The sequence below is a fragment of the Fukomys damarensis genome, unplaced genomic scaffold (assembly GCF_012274545.1).
Source record: "Fukomys damarensis isolate Sample0158 unplaced genomic scaffold, DMR_v1.0_HiC HiC_scaffold_4, whole genome shotgun sequence".
NCBI classification, from domain to species: Eukaryota; Metazoa; Chordata; class Mammalia; order Rodentia; family Bathyergidae; genus Fukomys; species Fukomys damarensis.
Genome location: NW_022900916.1, coordinates 53,010,908 through 53,031,303, shown reverse-complemented (window position 1 = coordinate 53,031,303; position 20,396 = coordinate 53,010,908). Strand labels below are relative to the sequence as shown.

Genomic DNA, 20,396 nt, shown 5'->3' with positions numbered 1-20,396 from the left:
GCTTTTGAGGTCATAAGGTTTTCTGAGCCACAGAAGCTCAAATAAAATTAAAATATTATATATTTGCACTAAAAACAAGTGCTCCACAGCTAAGTGATCATAAGATCGGTGTATATTTGAATGCCTATTAGACCAAATTCCCAGCAGATGGCAGTAAACCACCTGTTTAGATAGTATAGTCAATGTATTGGATACATTGGATACTTGGAAATAAAACATTGGAGGATTTCAAGAAATGTGTTCATACGAATAAAGGTGCTAAAGGGTGTCGGGACAGACTTCACAGCTCAAGAGACCTCATTCTACAAACCACTGGAGCGTATTTCCACACTCACGTTCTTTCAGCATCTTTTCATCATTACCTCTCACAGTCCACACGGACTTCAGGAGCTGCCCACATTGAGGTGTATAGCTTTGTTATTCTAGCATTTTACCACATCTAACTTCTAATCACAATTATCCATTTCCTATGTAACTACCGGCACTTAACAGTACTTTGATATATATTTCTAGGTAAAGAAATAAATTGTAATAGCAGTTATGATAAAATAGTATCTAAGAGTAATCGAAACTATATGCAAAATTTCTAATTCACAAAAACAATAGGGTGGTTCATAGACAGAAAGGGAAGGTATGTATTTCCAATAAAATGATAATATCACTGGGTATGGTAATACATGCCTGTAATCCCAGTACTTGGGAGGCTGAGGCAGGAGGATCGCCTGGCCTACATAGTTCAAATCCAGCCTGAACTACAAAGTGAGACCTTATCTCAAAAAACAAACAAAAACAAAATGCAAAAAACAAAAAGAGAATGTCATGTTGCAACTAAATTTCAATTTGCAGCACACTTTTCCAATAATTTTGAATTTATGTAATTATTGGTTTTCTGAAAATATTTTAGAGGGTTTAAACTTTTTCCTATTAATCTTTGTTAATATTTTAACATGAAATCTCAGATTTTCATAAATTTCAGAATTTCATACAATTTTATTTTCCTCTGTACACTGGGATTTATTTATGAAAAAATTTACAAGTAAAACTGGATGGAAACATATAAATACCAAAAAGGTAACACAAATTAATTTGGGGTGGTAAAATTTGAAAGGATTAATTTTTTTCTATTTTTCCATATTTTCTGTTTCCATTAAGTATGTGCTAATTTCATAATATAAAATCATATTTAAACTTCTGCATATGAAAACTGTATTTGGCCTACATGAAGAAATTTCATTGGCAAACCACAGACTATAATTTGAAATCATGTCACAAGAATTAGTATAGTATGTATGTCAATGTTATATGGACATAAACTTGCATAAGATTTATTTTTATTGTTTAAACCACTTTTTTTTTATTGAGTTTATTGGTACATTTAGGGATACAGTACAGTTACATTCATTGTTGGGATCATGTACCTTTACATGGCAAGTCTTGATTCTCATTAAACCACTTTTTAAAAAGTATCAGCATGCTGGAATTTTTCCCACTATGTGTTGCTAAGATTATATTTTAATGACTGTGACATTCAGAGTCAGAATATATAATAGGAAAAGGTCCTAGGAACTCACAGATTTGACACCGCGCTCCTTCCCAGGCAGGAGGACAGCTGCATACACCAGGAGAGACACATTCACCACCATTTCTACATTTCTGAAAGCAAACAGCTGCACACAGAAATAGAAATGAGTTCAAATTTTAAATTAAATGTCAAATCCTATCATAGACCATAACAATTTAATGAAAGAGAAATGTTAAAACCCCATGATTAGGGGAGTATGGAGGGGGTGAAGGGAGGATAAAGGTGCGGGGAAAAAATGAGAACCAAGACCTGCCATGTAAAGGTACAAGATCCCCATGATGAATGTAACTGTACTGTGTACCTCAAATGTACCAATAAACTCAATGAGAAAAAAAGAGAAAGAAATACATATGGATCAGAAAGAAATAAAACTAAAAAAACCCAATGATTAAAGGATCATTTCCCTCCACATTTTATTAAAATTGGTTTATAACATTCTTAGAAAATGTAAATTAAATATTTGCACGATCCAGTGTTAGAATATATTGTGCTATAAGTTTTCTTAAATTGTTGGAATTATCCATGTTGCTTCTCATTTTTTACCTTGATTTATATACTACAATGATTGCTTATTTTAAATAATAATTTTATGGAAAGGGATAATGAGAACTGCTATAGCTCAGACACTAACTGAAAGGCGGTGGAACTCCACTTTGGAAAGGCCTGAGTGGCTTGGGTTGCGGTGAGGCCAATAAATCAGCAACTCTTAAAACTTTTAACCCTTTTTTCAGATTAAGAGAACAGAATTCAAAGATTTTTTTAAAAATTTTTGGCTAATGTGAAAAACTATAAAATACAATGTAACCTCCTTCTGCTAATGTGAAAGAATCATTTCATGGGAGTCTTTTGTTATTTCAAATGATACCTTCTAAAGGAGGAATAAATAAGCCAGAATTATAGCAAAGAAACGAGTGAAAGCAAGAAAAATGTTCTTAAGTTCTGCTTGACATTCCCATAAAAAATGTAGGTTTGTCTATTTCTTTACCTTTTGTTAGTGTTACAGTTTGGGTCTAGATGTCCCCCAAAGCCTCTTGTGGTCATAGGTGGCCTTTTCAAAGGTGGCCGAATCAGTGTGTGATGATGCTGATATTAAGGACTTGTGACTACCAAACCAGTACACTGACCCTCATCCCAGTAGTCTGGATAAGATAAAGGGGGCAGAAAGACACTGTTGATGTACCCTCGTTGCTTTTGACATTTTGAGGGCGCCATATACCGTTTCTCCTCTGTGATGCCCTGCTGCCATGTGCCTCCCTGCCTTGGAGTCTGCCTATTATTGACTGAAACCTCTACAAACATTGAGCTAAGTAAACCCTTTGCCCTTAACTTTGAGTGTTGAGTATTTTGCCTCAGCTACAAGAGAAAAGTAACTAAGAGAATTAGTATATGCTTGTGATACATAACAAACACATTCATCGTGGGGAACTGGTACATAAACACCTATCACATTTTGATCCTCCGTACTTCCCGTTCCTTTCTTTTGCAGCTTGTCTCCTCCCATACCCAGATCCTACTCCTCTCCCATGTAGCCTTATCTCCCTATTAGCTGTCATCTATCTTTTATGTTGCTCTTTAAATTATTCATACTTTGGGTTTGTCATATGAGGGAAAGCATGTGATGTTTAACCTTCTGTGTCTGCTTCATTTCACTTAGCCGTTAGCACTTTAAGAGTATTCTTACGTGTGCTGCACTGTTTCCCACTCCAACCGGAAGGGCAAGAGCAAATGTTTGGTCTCACGCATTTTCCTCCATTCATGCACATAGGATCACAGATGCCTTGAAGTAAAAGCATGAAACATCAGCTCTTAGACAGCAACAGTTTTGTGCTTGCCTTGCCTATAGTTGGTAAATAATTTTAGTGGTGACTTACTTTTTTGGCACCTCCTACCAGTGTATGCTTCCTGACAGATGCATACGTTATTTCTCATGCAGAGGCCACCATTCTTACAGGGAGGGTGACAGACAGCTAAAAAGAACACATGGCAGCCACGTGTGAATATTACATAGTCAGTTACTAAATATTATATATTGACTGTATTTTGTGCTTGTTATCTATGGAGCCATAAGGCAGAGGGATATGCTATTAAAATGAAAGATCACAACTGCAGGTCATTAAAACTACTCTTTCTTAATCATAAAATACAGTGCTATAGCCATAATCTGCTAGTGGGGTAGCACAATTCGAAATGTATTGGTGAAGTGTTCATAACAAATGGAGTCTTTGCTCTCACAGCGCACATACTATACACCATAACTCATGTCTCACCACACTGTGAAGTAAGGCATGAAATAGTCGGAACAAAAACCGTGCATATAAGTCAAATCCTAGCTCAAAATAAGAATTTATTTGCCCTTTTGGAAATTAGAAATATCTCAACAATTTTTCTCATGATGCCATGAAAGTATGAGAAAATATTTTTAAGTTAACTCTTAAATACATACTGAGGTCATGAGGCAGTTTTATATGATCAATTTCTATGGCTTTTTGGTAAAGGTTTTTAACAATAAATCCTTGGCTCTATTTGGAATATTTAGTAGATATTCAGAATTCATGTTACTAGTATCCTCTGTTTATATAATTCTGTTCCTTGGAATTCAGATGTTAATATTTGTCATCTTCATAAGAGACTTATTATTGCTTCATCTTTCTTCCATATATAAAAATTAAATGTTAGCATTTTGCTTGTTTGTTTGTTTTTGGTACTAGACAAGGAAGTGAGGTTCTTGTACACTTTACCACTGAGCTACACCCAGGCCCCTAAATGCGGTATTTTCTTTTTAATTACACAGGCTAACCTATTTGAAAGTTTAAAAATTTTCTCTCCCGATGAATTTAAAATGGATTTTATTTGTATTTTAAAAACTAATTTCAAATTAATAGGTTTTGGTGACAGAGCTTGATATAATGGCTCTCATTAGTAGTTGCTTTCTTCATTTCCAAGCACTGTAAAAAAAAATTCCACTGATTTCAAATGGATTTGTAAGTAAAAATATAGCACATATAAAAACAATATAACTGGATTATTTTAGCAATGGATAATTACTATGTTAAGATGAACTTTCCTTGGTTCATGCTTGAGTCTTTGTAACATTTTATCGATAGCTTTTAAGAAAGCATTTATTCAACAAACTTCATTAAGAATGGGGAAAAACTGTGACAATAATTTGTGTTTACATGTTAAATGAAGTTAGGTTGAATTACTGATTACTGTTCCCATTTTTTTTACCCTTCTTTCCAATCATGCCCTTTTCCATTTGACTGTGTCCCCTCCCCTCCACCTCCAGTGGAGTTTATTTCGTTGTAAAGTTGTTTCTATTTTGTGTCATGTGATTTAATTTGACCAATGGCCTGTGAGTCAACAAGATGCAAGAAAATTTATATATACAGTATAATTTGTCTTGTCTTCTTGCTCTCCTGTTTACTTGAGAATGTCATGCTCCATATAAATGCTGGTGTACCGAGGAAGAGACAGGTGAAACATTCTAGGGCCCAGTCCAGCTAATCTGTAAGGTCTATGCATAATGGAAATAAATGCTTATTGCTGGCCACTGAGATTTTGAACACTGGCTAACAAAATACCTCGATTCAGATGATTACAAACTGAGGTATGCCTTACTTTTACTAGTAATGAAATGCCCTTACATTTTATACTCCTTATTCTTTACACAATTTAAGATCATTTATATTTATTAGAAAAAAGCCTTTCCATGACAAAAAACACCATAACAAATGCCTATAGTTAGAAAATTAAAATTAAAAAGAAAAAACAAATTTGTTTATGGTGGGTAACTTTGTATAGTTAAGAATTATTCACAAAAAATGTAAGTGTAGAGATAAACATTACATTTACACAAAAGTCTGTATAATTAAAACAATAACTATAAAGAGAATAAAATTTGAGTTTTGCCATCCACTGATAATCACACACTGGAAAGGGAATTTTAGGAGAAAACAAACCCTCGCACAGGATTCTACAGGCCTCAGAAGGCTATCCCAACAAACTCCAAAGTGAACCAAGGTAACAGGGATTTTCAGAGGTGAAGGAAATTAGAAGGTATATTTATACATTTATTCAGGTATACATTTCAAACTTTTCTTGCTTAAAAAGTAGTTTATTCATATTGTGGTTTTAATTTCTTTTTCCTTGAAATTTCTATAAGTACACACAGAATATGTTCCTCCAACTTACTTTGAAACATATTCTGACTAAAATTTATTCACTTGCTTTTCACAAGTGTGCCAACTTCCCTTCCCCTCATTAGAGTTCCCCAAGGGAAGGGATCTAACGCTGTCTAGATCAAATTTGAAAACTTGAGGGCTGAATTCTAAGGCCTGAAGACTTACAGCAAATTTCCGAAGGGTAAACTGGGTAGGAAGTCATAGGGACTGATTCCAAAATCTGCTTTCTCCTCACAACAACCTGTTTCCTGGCCCTTAAGAAGAAGTGTTCAATAGAAAACTTTTAGTTGAACTTAGTAGTTTAGAGATTCCCTTTTTCCTCTTTTTTTTTTTTGGTACCAGGGACAGAACTCTGGACCTTGCACTTTTGAGGCATGCAGCAGCACCACTGAGCTAAATCTCCAGCATGATTCCCTTCTTTCTACAGTAACATAGTCCACATATATTTTTGAGACCTATTATTACTATGTCCTTCACCATTTGAAGAAGCATGGCAGATGCAGACTTTTCATTTTCCTCTTTACTTTCTCCGCTCAAAACTAAACTATATTTATTGTTCAGAATGGATTTAGGCAATCTCTTCATTTCTAAGATTTGGTTTAATTTAGTCTTTATTCCTTTCCATTTTGCAAATTGGCTCCTTGTCAGAAGTCTGAATTAAAGAAACTCATTCCCTATGTTTGTCTAGCTTGTGTTTGATGGCATGTTGGTTGATTCTCTGCTCAATCCTATCCTAAGAATCCTAGCATGCCTCCAAATAAAGAAAACGTATTTATAAATCAAAATATTATGGTAAGGAAAGTACAACTTTTAGGAATTAAATTATGATGTTCTGATACATTCTATACTAAAACTCTACATTTAATGAAACAAAAATAGATAGATGCAGAAATACTTTATGAATTTAATTTATTTGTATTAACTCAAACCTATAATGTCCCCTTCAAGACATTACCATTATTCTGATACAATCAGTCTGAATTAATTGTACAGGAGATGGTATTAAAATAATGGGCCACAAATAGGGAAAATAGTTCCTCTTTCTGTTTCCCCATAACCTTGCACAGTGCTGTGCATAGATGACTCTTTATAAATATTTAATGAAACTAGAGCAATTACAAGATAATAATAGACAACACATTGATCACAAATCACAATCTTTGCTGTGAAGGTAACAAGAATGTCACCACTATAACTATAAGAGACCTTTGCTTAGTTTTTTTCATATCTTGGTTCTGCAAAATTGTACAGACAAATGTCAAACTTGTGAGCCTAACACAGTGAAATAAATATAACCATTTACATGATAACTCTAATACATGTGCATGATGATATCATTTGGTGACCATACCTATAATATCAACAAGAAATAGAGAGAAAAGACAGATAGCATCTTCCACTTTGATACTTATTTTGCATTCACTCAAAGCTCTACTGAGATGTAGCGTCTCATTTGCCTATTTTACTTATAAATAAAAATAATTACCATTCTGACATTGTGCACCAAAGAATCCATGTGGACAGAGGCAAGTGTTGGGTTTGTAGCAGGAACCACCATTGAGGCAAACGGGGTCACACAAAGCTGATGAACAGCACAAAAGAAAGAAAGAAGCCATAAGTGTTCTATTATTTTACAAATGAAAGTTGAACAGAAATAAAAAGGATGAATAATGAAATATTTTATTTTTACTATAAGTAAAATCCATAACCTATGATTAATTGGACTTTGCCAAATAAGGGAAAGCATCTAAGTAAATTCTTTGAAAATATTTCTATTAAGTAATACTACACTAAGAATGTGGAAGTGGAATTCAAATTCAGAAAGCCATGGGTAAGATGAACAAAAAAGATTGTAAAAGGAGACTATTTAATTTAATAACTCTGGTAGCATAGTTTGTAACCAGCTCAAATACCTATGTTCATAAATTCATATGTCTTTTTCTCCTTTCCAAATATAGGGACATTTCAACTCTAGTATACTCTAAAAAATTCTTTCATTTTGTTTCTGACCTTTGTTTCGCATTGAAAGGCATTTCAGTTCTATTTTTAACCTAGATTTTACCAGTTCTCCAACAAGCACACGAATACTGTTTTCTTCCAAATTCTGCTTGCCAATTACTTTTCTCTTTGCTTCCAAGGAATTGTGTTTCAATTACATAATTTATTATAAACCAACCTGTCTCATAGCTCTTTTTATAATAATTGTATCTCATTTCTCCTTCATTAGTGATGTGCTACTTGAAACAAGGGCAAAAACCACATTAATCTTTGTTTCTCTTTGCATCATTCTTTGTATATAATTGACAAGCTACAAATGTTGAATTTTCATTCAGAAACAATATATAACAATTAGATTAAACATGAGTAATTGCAAACACAACTGCTAAAGAAGTCTGACAATGTGATAAATAAATGGCATACATAATTATGAAGTTGCAGTTAACTACTCAGAATTACTTAGAAATCAGTAAACAGAATGTGTTGTGATAAAAATACTTGAAAGAAACCTGGAAAATGCAAAACAGAAAGGAAGTCTGTGTCCACCCAAAGTAAATAGATGAGGGAACTACAAAAGCTTAAAAAAATTGTCTGGATAGGATAATAATAAAGCTGTAGTATTGTTTGGCCCAATATAAGAAGATAAAAAAATGAAAATGTAAGATTTGAAATGACAGTTACATACTTCGCATGTCGGATCAGTTTTGTTTTGCAAATATAAGTCTTTAGATGACTGGCACATTTTAAATTATTTAGGTTGACAATTTCATTGAAAATAGTTATTTTACCTGTGTTACAGGTAGGTCCATACCAGCCAGGCTTGCACTGGCAAACATCTGGTGCAAGACATTCACCTCCATTTTCACAGTGTCTGTTACAAATCACTGGGATCACAGAATAAAAGTAAAATTAAGGTAAATCAGGTGTCAAATGGTCATATTGTTGGCTATTACCTAGCTAGTTGCTAACTGCCAATCACATCAGCCAATGAATAAGATAAGAAAGAAGAATAAAACATACTATATAGTTTGGCTTTAAATGCTCTCCAATTTTTAGGTTCAATTATTTTCTTATTAAGAGATGAAGAAAGTAGAAAATAATTGAGCCAAATTGTAAGCAAGGATTGATCCTTGGGAGAAATTACATTTCTGATGAAAGTAATCAAATTAAATGCATATATGTTCATGAACAAATTTGAGTCCCTGATATCTCAAAGAAAAGGTTATGGCTAGGGTCAAGGAGAGAAATCATTCTGAGAACCAAATTCTTAGTACTGGTCACCCATGGTCATTCCCAGTGCTGTCTAGGTTGGTAACTGTCATCATAAGTTATGAACGTGTGTTCTTTACTTAAGGTTTGGGTTCATTCCATTTAGCATTAAAGCCATTAACTCATCAAAAGAGAATGAAAGTGTGCCAGGGATTTGGCTCAGGGGTTCCGGTGCCTGCTTTGTAAGCTTAAGGGCCCAAGTTTGATCCCCGGTACCAAAAAAAAGAGAGAGAGAGAATGAAAGTTTTGCTCACTTGTTTCACATCTTGGTCCTACAAAGCCATATGCACAAGTGCAGAGATTGCCAGGCAGACACATGCCACCATGTTGACAAGGTGGGTTGCAGAATGCTGCAGACACAGATTGTATCATTAAGTTGGTTAATGATAATTTAAATTAAAATCAACTTATATTGAGGAAGCACAGGCACAAGCTTTGCTCTAAGAACAATTTATAATGATCTCAGTTCTCCAATATTACACAATTTAGTTCTATGGACTAACTATGTAGATTCACACTTTTGAAACACCAGTGACCAGCATGTTTTGGTTATAAAAGAAACCTAGAAAACACAACTCACATAGATGTGTAAAAAGATCTTACAAGAACTTTGATTAATTGAATGGAAATATGTAACTGTTGGTGTCTTCTGAAAAGTAACTCGGGGACTTATGAATTCCTATTCTACAAATAGAATTTTTCTGTGCTTTCACAGTTACTTTTATATGTTTCTGATGGTGAATATTTTTGTTAATTCACCCTATATTAATTTGTGGCTTTGTTTGTTTTTTAAGTCAGGGTCGTACTATGTAGTTCAAACTACCCTGGAACTCTCTATGTAGCCCGGGATGGTTTTGAACTCACAGTGATCCTCCTGACTCAGCCTCCCAAGTCTGGGATTAGAGGCGTGACCTACCACACCTGGTTTAATATGTTAATCAATAGTTTACTTGTCATCAAAAATTTTAAAAACTCTCATTTTATTCATAATTATGGGGACTGCTTAAAAATATATTCCTTTAAAAACTCTTTAACAAAAAAGTTCATAATTTTTTCACAATATTTCAGCCAAAGCAATATTATTTATATGATCATAGACATATTTTGAAAATCATTATTCAAGCCTCTTCGTACCTTATAAATTCTAATTATTTTACATTTAATACTTTCTTGGAATAATTTTTTTTTCCTCGCTGAGTTTATTGGTACATTTTAGGTACACAGTACAGTTGCATTCATCATTGGGATCTTGTGCCTTTACGTGACAGGTCTTGGTTCTCATCTTGGAATAATTCTTGATAAGAACCTTTTGCTTGAGGACAAAATATTTCTAGGGATATAATACCTTATAAGTGAATTTCAGAAAATAATTTTACCAAAATATAAAACTTTACCAAAGATAAACCATTGCTCTTTGGAGCTCAGATTTCTGAAATTCACATTTTCAACCTTCTAAAATTATTTTTAGTGAACGTTCAAAAGCATAGACTCTTGTGTCAACATTAATGAATACATATTAATATATATGCAATAAAACCAAAGAGCTTTTAAAATGTTTAAAAGAGAAAATGTCTAATCTTAAGCCTGGTAGATAATTTTTAATTTGAATCATCACCTTCATCACAGGTTGCTCCACCGTATCCTGGAAGACATTCACAAATGCCAGGCTTAACACATTTTCCATGGTTTCTGCAAGCGGGGTGACATACAGCTGTGAAAAATAGAGCCCCTGGTTTAGAAATATCAAATATCAAGTGAAATTCACTATACAAGTGACGAATGTTGTACCTACCAGTTTGGCAGTTAGAACCAGCATAGCCAGGCTTACATTTGCATGTGTTTGGTGCAACACACTCCCTGCCTTTTCCACATGGGTGTCTACAAATGGCTGCAAAAATCAAGGCAAAATGACTGCATTATACCAAATACAGGTTTCTTAAATTGAGTTATAATAAAGTTAATTTTTTTGAAAGTTGAGTTTTTTTAATATTGTTTTCAACAACAACCACTGCATTTAACCATAATTTGTTCTGTAAATTTGCTTTATTTACTATTAAAATGGCTGAGGAAAATGGCCACTAGACTAGGAAGTACCATATGTGATAATTATTTCCGTAATAGTACGTAACATTGGAGACAGCAGCTAAATACACATGGGATTGCAAAGTCTTTTTTCATAAGGAAATGAAGTTTCAGATATAATCATCTAAATATTGATGAATGACAGGAACATTCAGAATTTCAAAGACTAAAAAGCCAGGAAGATGTCGTAAACTAGTAGGTTAATAGTTTTAGACACCCTGATGTAGTCCATTGTGCTTGTAACACTCTCTGAGGTAATTGAACTGCATGAAATTTTAAAATTTGTTGAAAATAAGGAATTTTGTATGATGAACACATAGGCATTGAAAATTATTATTGATATTCCTACCAATACAGTTTCTTTAGGTAATAGTAGGAATACCAGAATACTCCAACAGCTTTCTTGCTTAATTTTGTTCTCAAACAAAAACATAAAACAAAACACAGTAATAAAGCAATAACAATAACTAAACAAACAACAAAAAAATAGAGTTTATATGTTTTCAAAGCCAAAACTTTGATTTGCATCAGAAAAGCAATGCTGGTGATTGTGAAATTATAAGCAATATTAAAATGAATCAAAACTTGTTAATCTCAAGTTGGAGCAATGATAGAGACACTTAAATTTATGAAAATGAGCAAATATCCCAGAATTAGTAATTTAAAGTAGTATTGTGAACTAAGAGGAACCAGACCAAACATTAATCAGACCTAAATTCATATCCTTGTTTGATCACTTTAGCTGTTTAGCGATAGCCTCTCCTTGTAAAATGAGGAAAAAATTTTTAAAAAACCGCAGCCTATACTGTGTTTGTACAGAATATGCAACATATTAGGTACTTACTATATTTATAGTATATACTATATCGTTTTAATAGTATATAATATGAACATCTTAAAAAGTAACTCAGAAATCCCACTTTTGCTTTTTTTTCAAAAGATGATGACCTAAATAAAATCAATAGAAATTAGCAAGTAAAAAAGCATATTCTCTTAGTTATTTGAGCTAAAACTACAGTTTTCTTTGAGTCTTGTGACGGATGCTCATAGTACCTCTGCAAGTGATACCATCTCCATAATATCCCAAGGGGCAGCGTCCACATCTGAAGTGGTCATCTGTGGTCGACACACAGGAAACACCAAGAAAGCAAGGCTTATCAGCACAAGTTGACGTTTTGGTTAATCCAAACTTTTCCGGCAAAATAGTGACTGCTGTAGTATCTGATATTGCAAACTCATCCTTAGCTTGTGTGTAATTTTGGGAAGAATTATTAATTTGAGAATTGTAGCCTCTTGCCTCTGTTTGGATGGTACTGTGGATAACATCTTTTAGTTCATTAGAAACATGCGGATTAAAGTTTAATGAATTATTGCTGGTCATAGGAATTTCTGACTTTTCCAGACTGGAATTTGCACTGACAACATGATCTGCATATTCAAAATCTGTTATGTGATGGGAAACAACCATCTGCGAATTATCCGTTGGAGTTGTAACTGATTGTAGTGACAAATAGGAGATGTTCATTAGGTTCTTTAGGAACTTTTTGATAATAGCAGGACTGTAGGTAAAGTTTTCACCAATTAGTGAATGCTCTGTTGATGGTAACTGAGAATTGAGACCTATACAAGCAGAAAGAAATAGAAAGTTTAACCAATAATTTCATTCTGTTCTCACCAAATGTTTGGCACTAAGTAACTCATTCCTTCATTTAGTGTCTACAACTACACTACACTGTCCACAGCTACAACTATACTAAGAGCCAGGCTAGAAGCTATGAATAAGAAGTTATGAAATTGTTCCTGCCTTCAACGTTATTACAACCTACTCAAGTAAACAAGAGAACATAGAATGTTACCTAGTATAAAAGTTAAAGAACAATAATTAATGAGATTGTCTGACATTGCCTTACATGATGCTATTCTTTATTCATTTATGTTACAAAATACATTTTCTAGAATCTAAGATGAAGTATTCAATAAATCAACAAGAAAAAAATAAAATTTAAACTGGAACATATAATGTTCAGACAATTTTTCTGAAAGTGAAGATACCTGAGGAATGATTGTGTTGATTTTGCGGAAAATAAATTGAAAGTATTTTCACTAGATTTATGCTAAGACCTTTACTTACTAGAGGCATTTCTGTTCATTGGCTTAACATGGTTCTCTCCTTGTTTGGTACCCTCCTTCTTAATTACATTTCTGTCAGATCTTGGGATAATCAGAGTCCGTGTAGTAAATTCATTTAAAATTTGTGTTTCAACTGTGAGTGCATAAAAATTAGAGTTAAAATTCTTATAAAATCAAAGCATCATGAATAAGAACATATAGTAAACACATCATTTAGATTGAACTCTTTGCAATTTAGATTAGAGAACCACTTCAGATATCATCTCTTCAGAAGACGCTCTGGTATGCATGAAATTGTGTGCCTCAAAACTGATTCATTGAAGACCTAACCCTAAATGTGGCTGTATTTAGAGACTGGAGCTTTAAGAAGCTAATTAAGGTTACACAAAGTCAGAAGACTAGGCTCCTTATCCAGGAGAACTGTTGGCCTTCTAAGAAAAGGAAAAGAAACTAGAAAAACACATAGAAGACAGGTCCAATGTAGAGGCAGCCATCTGCAAGCCAGGAAGGTTTCACCCAAAGCCAACCAAATGAACACCTTGATCATGAACTTGCAGCCACCAGAACTGTGAGAAAATAAATTTCTGTTATTTGAGTCCCTCAGGCTGTGGCATTCCCTTACAGAAGCCCAAGTTGATGGACAGACTTTTCTTCAGGGTCACTCACACACTCCTACCGATTTTGTCCATCTGAATTTGTCCACAGCACTTTGTCCGTCATACTAGTGATCCTTATGGGTGATTCCCTTTCCCTACGCAGTTAACAGCAACCTCAATAATGAAAACTGTGCTTCATTTATGTTAATATTCTTCAACTTTGTTGCCTATCAAACCACTAGAAACCAAAATTTCCTTTTTTTTTTTTTTTTTGGTTATTCCTAAAATACACAAATTACCCTGACAATGTTAAGAATCCTCTTAGTCTCTTAGTCAGTCATGAGTATTGGGATTTGTTTCATTTGCTTTCTTTCTATAAATTCACTGGATAGAGGTTTTATTGAGAAATAGGACTGTTTGGAAAAGAGGGACGTTTGCCATAGAGTGGAAGGGGTAAATATGAGGAACTGGACACTGAGGGGAAAATGCAAACTACCAAATTTCCTTTTTTTTTTTTTTTTGGTTATTCCTAAAATACACAAATTACCCTGACAATGTTAAGAATCCTCTTAGTCTCTTAGTCAGTCATGAGTATTGGGATTTGTTTCATTTGCTTTCTTTCTATAAATTCACTGGATAGAGGTTTTATTGAGAAATAGGACTGTTTGGAAAAGAGGGACGTTTGCCATAGAGTGGAAGGGGTAAATATGAGGAACTGGACACTGAGGGGAAAATGCAAACAGCTGACAGAGTAGGAAATTCCCTTATATTTCTGCCCTGTGCTCCTACTTGTGATCTCAGTTCTAGACAGGTCCAGTGTCAAGCAGGAAAAGGTGGTATACAGTCTTCATCAAAACAGGATCACATTCAGTTATGTCAGATAAAGTTTTTTGATATCTGCTTTTTCCTTTTAAAAGTATTGATGCCTACAAAATTTTTGTCCCTTTCTGCATTTGTGTTCACCCTGTGCAGTTTTATTTGGTGGCTGATGATGGTAAGAACGGTGTCTTTCAGTCCTCTCTCGAGCTTCATGCGGATAGCACAGTCCTTCCACTCTTCTTGTGCTCAAACTGAGTTATCGTCATTCTCTTCTAAAAACATTCCTTCCACTGCATGTGTTAGCTCAGTAGCCTGGGTGAATGAACGTAAAGCTATTTTTTCATTGTTCTGGAGGCTTGAAATTCAAGATCAAGGCACTGGTATGTTTGAGTTTTGAACACCCCCTTTATTTATTGGAGTTGATCACTTTCTCAGTAAATCCTCACATGACAGGAGGTCTCTCCGGTGCCTTCTCTTAAAAGATAGTAATCCTATTGGATCAGGGCTCCACCCTTCACACTTTTAACCTTAATTACTTCCTTATGCCATGTATAGCTACATAGTTCAAAATCTGAACTTTGGGGGGCAGTCCCTAGCGATGTGAATGCCCATTCCACGCACCCAATCAAGTGTCTGAAATTTAACAATTTTCTTTCCCTTATGAGGCTAACTTACCCCAACCATTAATTATCATCTCTTTGCTTCTTTAGTATCTTTCATTTAACCTCTCACTTCAGGGCAAAATATCTTCATTTTTCCCATACTTTTGAGATACAGTTTTAAATTTTATTCTCACCTTCAGATTTGCACAGTTCCTTATCCATAAGTGTTCTATCTTTACATTATTTAAATAAACTTTCTCAGATGTAAACCTTACTACGTTTCTCTCCTGTTTCAAAATTATAAGGAGCTCTTCATGGTCTTCCTGTTGTCTTTCTCTCTAAATTTAATCTGGGAAAATGAATTGCTCAAAGTTCCCAAGGTGTCTTGTGATGTCTGCCATATAGGTCTCATCCTTTGCTATTCCTTCCACCTGAACTGCTTTTCTCTCCCTCAATCTGCTACATCAGATACATTTCTTGTATGTCTAATATAATGTAAACATTTTCTTTTAAAGGCTGTTATTATCCCTCCAGGTAGATGCCATGCTTTGTATAGTATTCATGCTACTTCCTCTAGATATTCCTTTACAAAGGTACAGAATACTCTATTGTATTATGAGATTACTAGTTATACTCCATGCTATTACATTCTCACCTAAGGAGTTGGAGGACATATCGATACATCTCTCCATTCTCTGCATCTGCTTTCCATAAACAACTCTAAATGCGGACACACTGAATGACACATGAATAAAAGAGAACTGAGTGACGGGAGTAGTTAAATGCAGCAGAATATAGGAACTTTTACCGTGACATATTTTCCCATCACCATGAAATCCTTTTGGACAGGGACCACAGTGATAGGATCCAAAGGTATTGAGGCAACCTGTTCCTGGAAAGCAAGGCTCAGACTCACAATCATCAACATCTTCCTGGCAGTTTATACCTATATGAAGTATAGATCAAGCATTCAAATTATTTAGTTTGAAATATGGTATATGTCTAATCAGCTTTTTATAATTCTTAACCCACATAGAACTGTTATAAATTATATTCAAAAGAATGTGCTGCTTTTAATATGTGCTATATAATCAAATATAGTCATTAATTAGATTCCAGTTAATATTTAACCCAACATTTAAAGTGTATAAGACTTTTCCTATACATAAGATGATTTAAAAGTCTATTAATATTTAAGACAAAATAATATCATATCACAGAAGAAAGGTGTTCTTTGATTAAAAGCTCAGGGATCTTTGGAAAAACAATGTTTATGATAGTTATCTGCTTAGTTTAAGGACTGTTTGTTCTGTTCAGTGATTGCATTACCTGTAAAAAATTGCGAAATTTTAAAAATGTGTTAGGAAAGCCAATCTTTTCTAAATAAAATATTTTGAGATGAAGTGGTGGTCTTTGAAATGCTTAACAACTTATTTGGATGATTAAATTCATACCATTTGTGGATAGCTGCTCTTATTATTTCAAAATCCATGAAGCAATCAATATTTAAATTCATTCAAATGCTGTCTACAATAGATTAGAAAAGAGTCATTTCCTACATTTGCAAGTCCAAATACTAAAATACTCATTTCAATCTAATTTTCAAGAAAAATATCAGCTCAACAGGTAGATATTTAGTATTTATACCTACATAACAAAATATTCATGAGAGTTTTAAGACTTAGGACATTAAAGGTTGTCAGAAGTGGAGTCATACATATATTGGAATTAGGTATTTTAGGTTAAATAATGAGTTAGTGCACATGGTAGCGTTTTATTTAAACTCTATTGTACATGTGTATATGTGTGTGTTGTTTGCATTATGTGTATGTGGGTGTGTTATATGTATTATATATGTATTTGTATGTGGTATGAGGACTGAATCCATGGTTTTAAAATTGCTAGGCAGGAGTTCTAACATGGGGCTACATCCCTAGCCCTTCAACTCTAATTTATACCATGATACTTTTTTACTTAGTGAATTATCAATAAAATTTCTCTCAAGTGATGTTTTATATTTCTGCTTATATAATTTCCTTATTTTTCTGTATTATATCACAACAAGAATACATTTCAATACATTTTACCTACTAGGTACAGGTGCACATGTTTGTAAAACTGCAATTTGTGGTTCCTGTTTGCTATTATTGTTACAAAAAATGGGCAAAATTGAAAAAGTATAAATAAGCAATTATAAAAAAATTGAAAACCTGAAGATATAAATAGCATATTTGCTTGGCTAACAGATTATTTAAAAATATGTATCACAATCTTTAGGACCACATAATTGCTTGAGTGATCTGTAGATAAATGTTCCAGGGAACTTCCCTCTCTAATCTATTCATATTTTACTCTAGTTTATGAGGAAACAGAACTTACCTTCGAGCTTCGGTGGACAGTCACAGAAATATTTCAAACCTCTAGTACATCTGCCAAGTCTGCAAGTGTTTGGTTGGCTCTCATTGACAACGACTTCCTCCCTCCTTCCCTCTTGCTTTCTTCTTCTGCACATCTCTGTTTTGATTGATCTCTCCTTTTCTCACTGTGATGGACTCTCATTTGACCCCCCCTGAACTTTCTTTAAAGGATCAGCCTCCCCATTGTAGAGCTGGCTGCCATCAGGAAATGCCAATCTCCTGCTCCTCCGAAGTCCATCTAGTGCCTGAGCTCACGTACTAGTAAAGTAGCTGTGTCAGGAACTAGAATTCCCTTTATGCTTTATGAAACAATTTAACACATCGTTTTATTTTGTATTATATTTTAGAAATATCTGCCTTTCTTGCCCACTGGCTAATGAAGAATTCCATTGTCATAGACACTGCCTGCATTCAGGAAGCACTGAGCCAAGAGACTATAGTCTAGGTTCCCATTCTGTCCCTGCATATCCTAACAAGCAGCTTAATTTATTCATATTAATTTCCTCATCTTCAGTATGAGGACTTAAGAACATGACATTTCAAGACCGCTTATACCTCTTAGTACTAAGAGAGAATCAGCCATATCACAAGACACTAAAGAACCAATTCAGAAGTTACGTTGTATTTTCTTGTATTTTCCTTTTCTCTTGCACTAAATTTTTCCTCAAATTGCCACTGTCCTCCAACAATATTCCACGTATCTTGTGCTTAAGCAGTGAATCATCTGACAAATAATCTAACACAATGATGAAATATGCACATATATTTTCATGTATAATAGTATCAGAAAGCACTGTATAAATGTAGGTTTCATTACTCTCTTAGACAAAATTACATGGGCCATGAATATGTCCTGTATTGTGTCTAAAAATAATTGATCACATTCTGTATTTAGGAAAGTTATATGGTATGTGACTGCATTTTAGAGCACTGTTTGTGTGGAACAAAGAGTCTTAAAATTATCTGTACCCAATACTATACTCATAGTATCACAGAATGGTAGTGTAAGGAAGGCAATTTATAGATTGAGTCCAGACACTTTAACAAATGACAAATCCATTTTCCTTGCAGCATAAATGATTAAATGTCCTGCCATAAAACTCACTAGAAGCAAGGCTAGGAATAGGAAATTGTGTGTAACTGAACTAAGCAACCTCATGTCTTCCATTAGTAATTCACATTTGCTTTCCTTAACAAATATTAAAATAACATTTCATAGTCTAGTGTAGTATGATCATAAAATCATATATAGTTATGGGTCACAATGATGAAGATAAGTTCTGAGAAATGTGTTGTTAGGCACATATGTCATCATAGCACATACTTAAATAAACTAAAACAGCTAAGACCTTACTAAGTGATACAGTCTTATGAATCCAACATTGTATACGCAGCCTGTTGTTGAGCAACATATTATACTAGGCATGAATATCTATAAAATAATATTTTCCATTTTCCATTTCTTTGCTGTAAAGTAAATTATGCAGTTAGCAGAGATGCTAAATTAATATAGGGTTCATCCATTTTAAACATATTTATATAGCTCTCAGTTTAAAAAATCATTTTTCAGAGGAAATATTTGGGTAAATAAAAAGAACTTACTTTCTAAATAGGACCAAGTAAATTTTGAGATTTTGGGTCTACAAATCAAACAAGGATTGGTAACATTTTTATCCCCTTCAGAATAGCAGACTCCATTGATCAGGCAACTATTTTCCTAACAGAGAAATTTTGAAAAAGAAAAAATCAATAAAGATAAGCTATTGTTAGAATATACAAAAAGTGTACATAAATGCAGCTTATATATTCATGATTATAATGAATGTATATAATTTTTAAAGGAATATTGTAAATGAAACATTAGAAATGTAAGTTAGACAAGAAATTATTTTCTGTATGTGTAAATAGCCATGGAATTGATCAATTCAGAGGAATAAAAATGTTCATGTAAGTTGTATCTCTGCAGCAAATTATAGCTTATGGCTCATAAATAAGAAGAGGAAAAGCTCTCATTTCCTTTTTGTCTTTTTTATTGCTAAACTTGTACAAGGAACACTTCATTAAAAGGTAATTGATATTGGATGTGGTGGCACATGCTTATTATTCCAAATTCTGGAACAGCTAAGGCAGGAGAATCTTGAGTTCAATGCTTTCCTGGGCAACACAACACAGTGAGACCCCAACTCAGAAAAAATGAAAACAAAAACTAAAAAATAAACAAAACATAAAAAATTAAAATTGACACTTTCTCCCTGCACATCTTCAAACTCATGTTAATTTGTAGTTAACTTCCTTTTCTCTCATAGCGCATTATTTTCTGTGAAGGCAGCAAGCTAGACAAGATTCATTGCATAGTTATCCACACTTGACAATAAATATCATTTCAAAAGTTGAAGAAGACGTTGACGCATACGGGATGAACATTAAATGTAGCAATCATTCTAACTTGGGAAGAAGACCAGAGGTTATTTGAGAACTATAACCTTTGCTCACTTTACAAAATCTCCTTTTATATCACCTATAATACTGTACACAAATGAAAACAGTCCCAAGAGAATAAGACAACCGTCAATAAAACATTTCTAAAACATTTAGGAGCATGTAGAAGTGAACTGTTTGTAGAAAAATAAAATCAATTTCTCAAGAACCAAATTTTTTTATTGACATAAGGCAACTAAAGTCAAGAAAAACAAGATTTAAAATTTAGAAAAATACAACAC

At 33.7% G+C, this 20,396-nt stretch overlaps 1 protein-coding gene across 1 annotated transcript in view; it reads right to left on the bottom strand.

Moving 5' to 3' along the window:
- Window positions 1-3,181: 3,181 nt before the first annotated feature.
- Window positions 3,182-20,396, bottom strand: part of Vwde (von Willebrand factor D and EGF domains) — a 46,284-nt gene continuing 29,069 nt past the window's right edge. The window contains exons 15-25 of the mRNA XM_033758240.1: window positions 19,279-19,393; window positions 16,068-16,205; window positions 13,244-13,375; window positions 12,166-12,732; window positions 10,823-10,918; window positions 10,646-10,741; window positions 9,285-9,380; window positions 8,550-8,645; window positions 7,250-7,345; window positions 3,454-3,549; window positions 3,182-3,359 (exon numbers count right to left, since the gene is read on the bottom strand). Of these exons, the coding sequence (XP_033614131.1) occupies window positions 3,229-3,359; window positions 3,454-3,549; window positions 7,250-7,345; window positions 8,550-8,645; window positions 9,285-9,380; window positions 10,646-10,741; window positions 10,823-10,918; window positions 12,166-12,732; window positions 13,244-13,375; window positions 16,068-16,205; window positions 19,279-19,393 (1,659 nt within the window). The 3' untranslated portion in view covers window positions 3,182-3,228. The remainder of the gene's footprint in view (window positions 3,360-3,453; window positions 3,550-7,249; window positions 7,346-8,549; window positions 8,646-9,284; window positions 9,381-10,645; window positions 10,742-10,822; window positions 10,919-12,165; window positions 12,733-13,243; window positions 13,376-16,067; window positions 16,206-19,278; window positions 19,394-20,396) is intronic.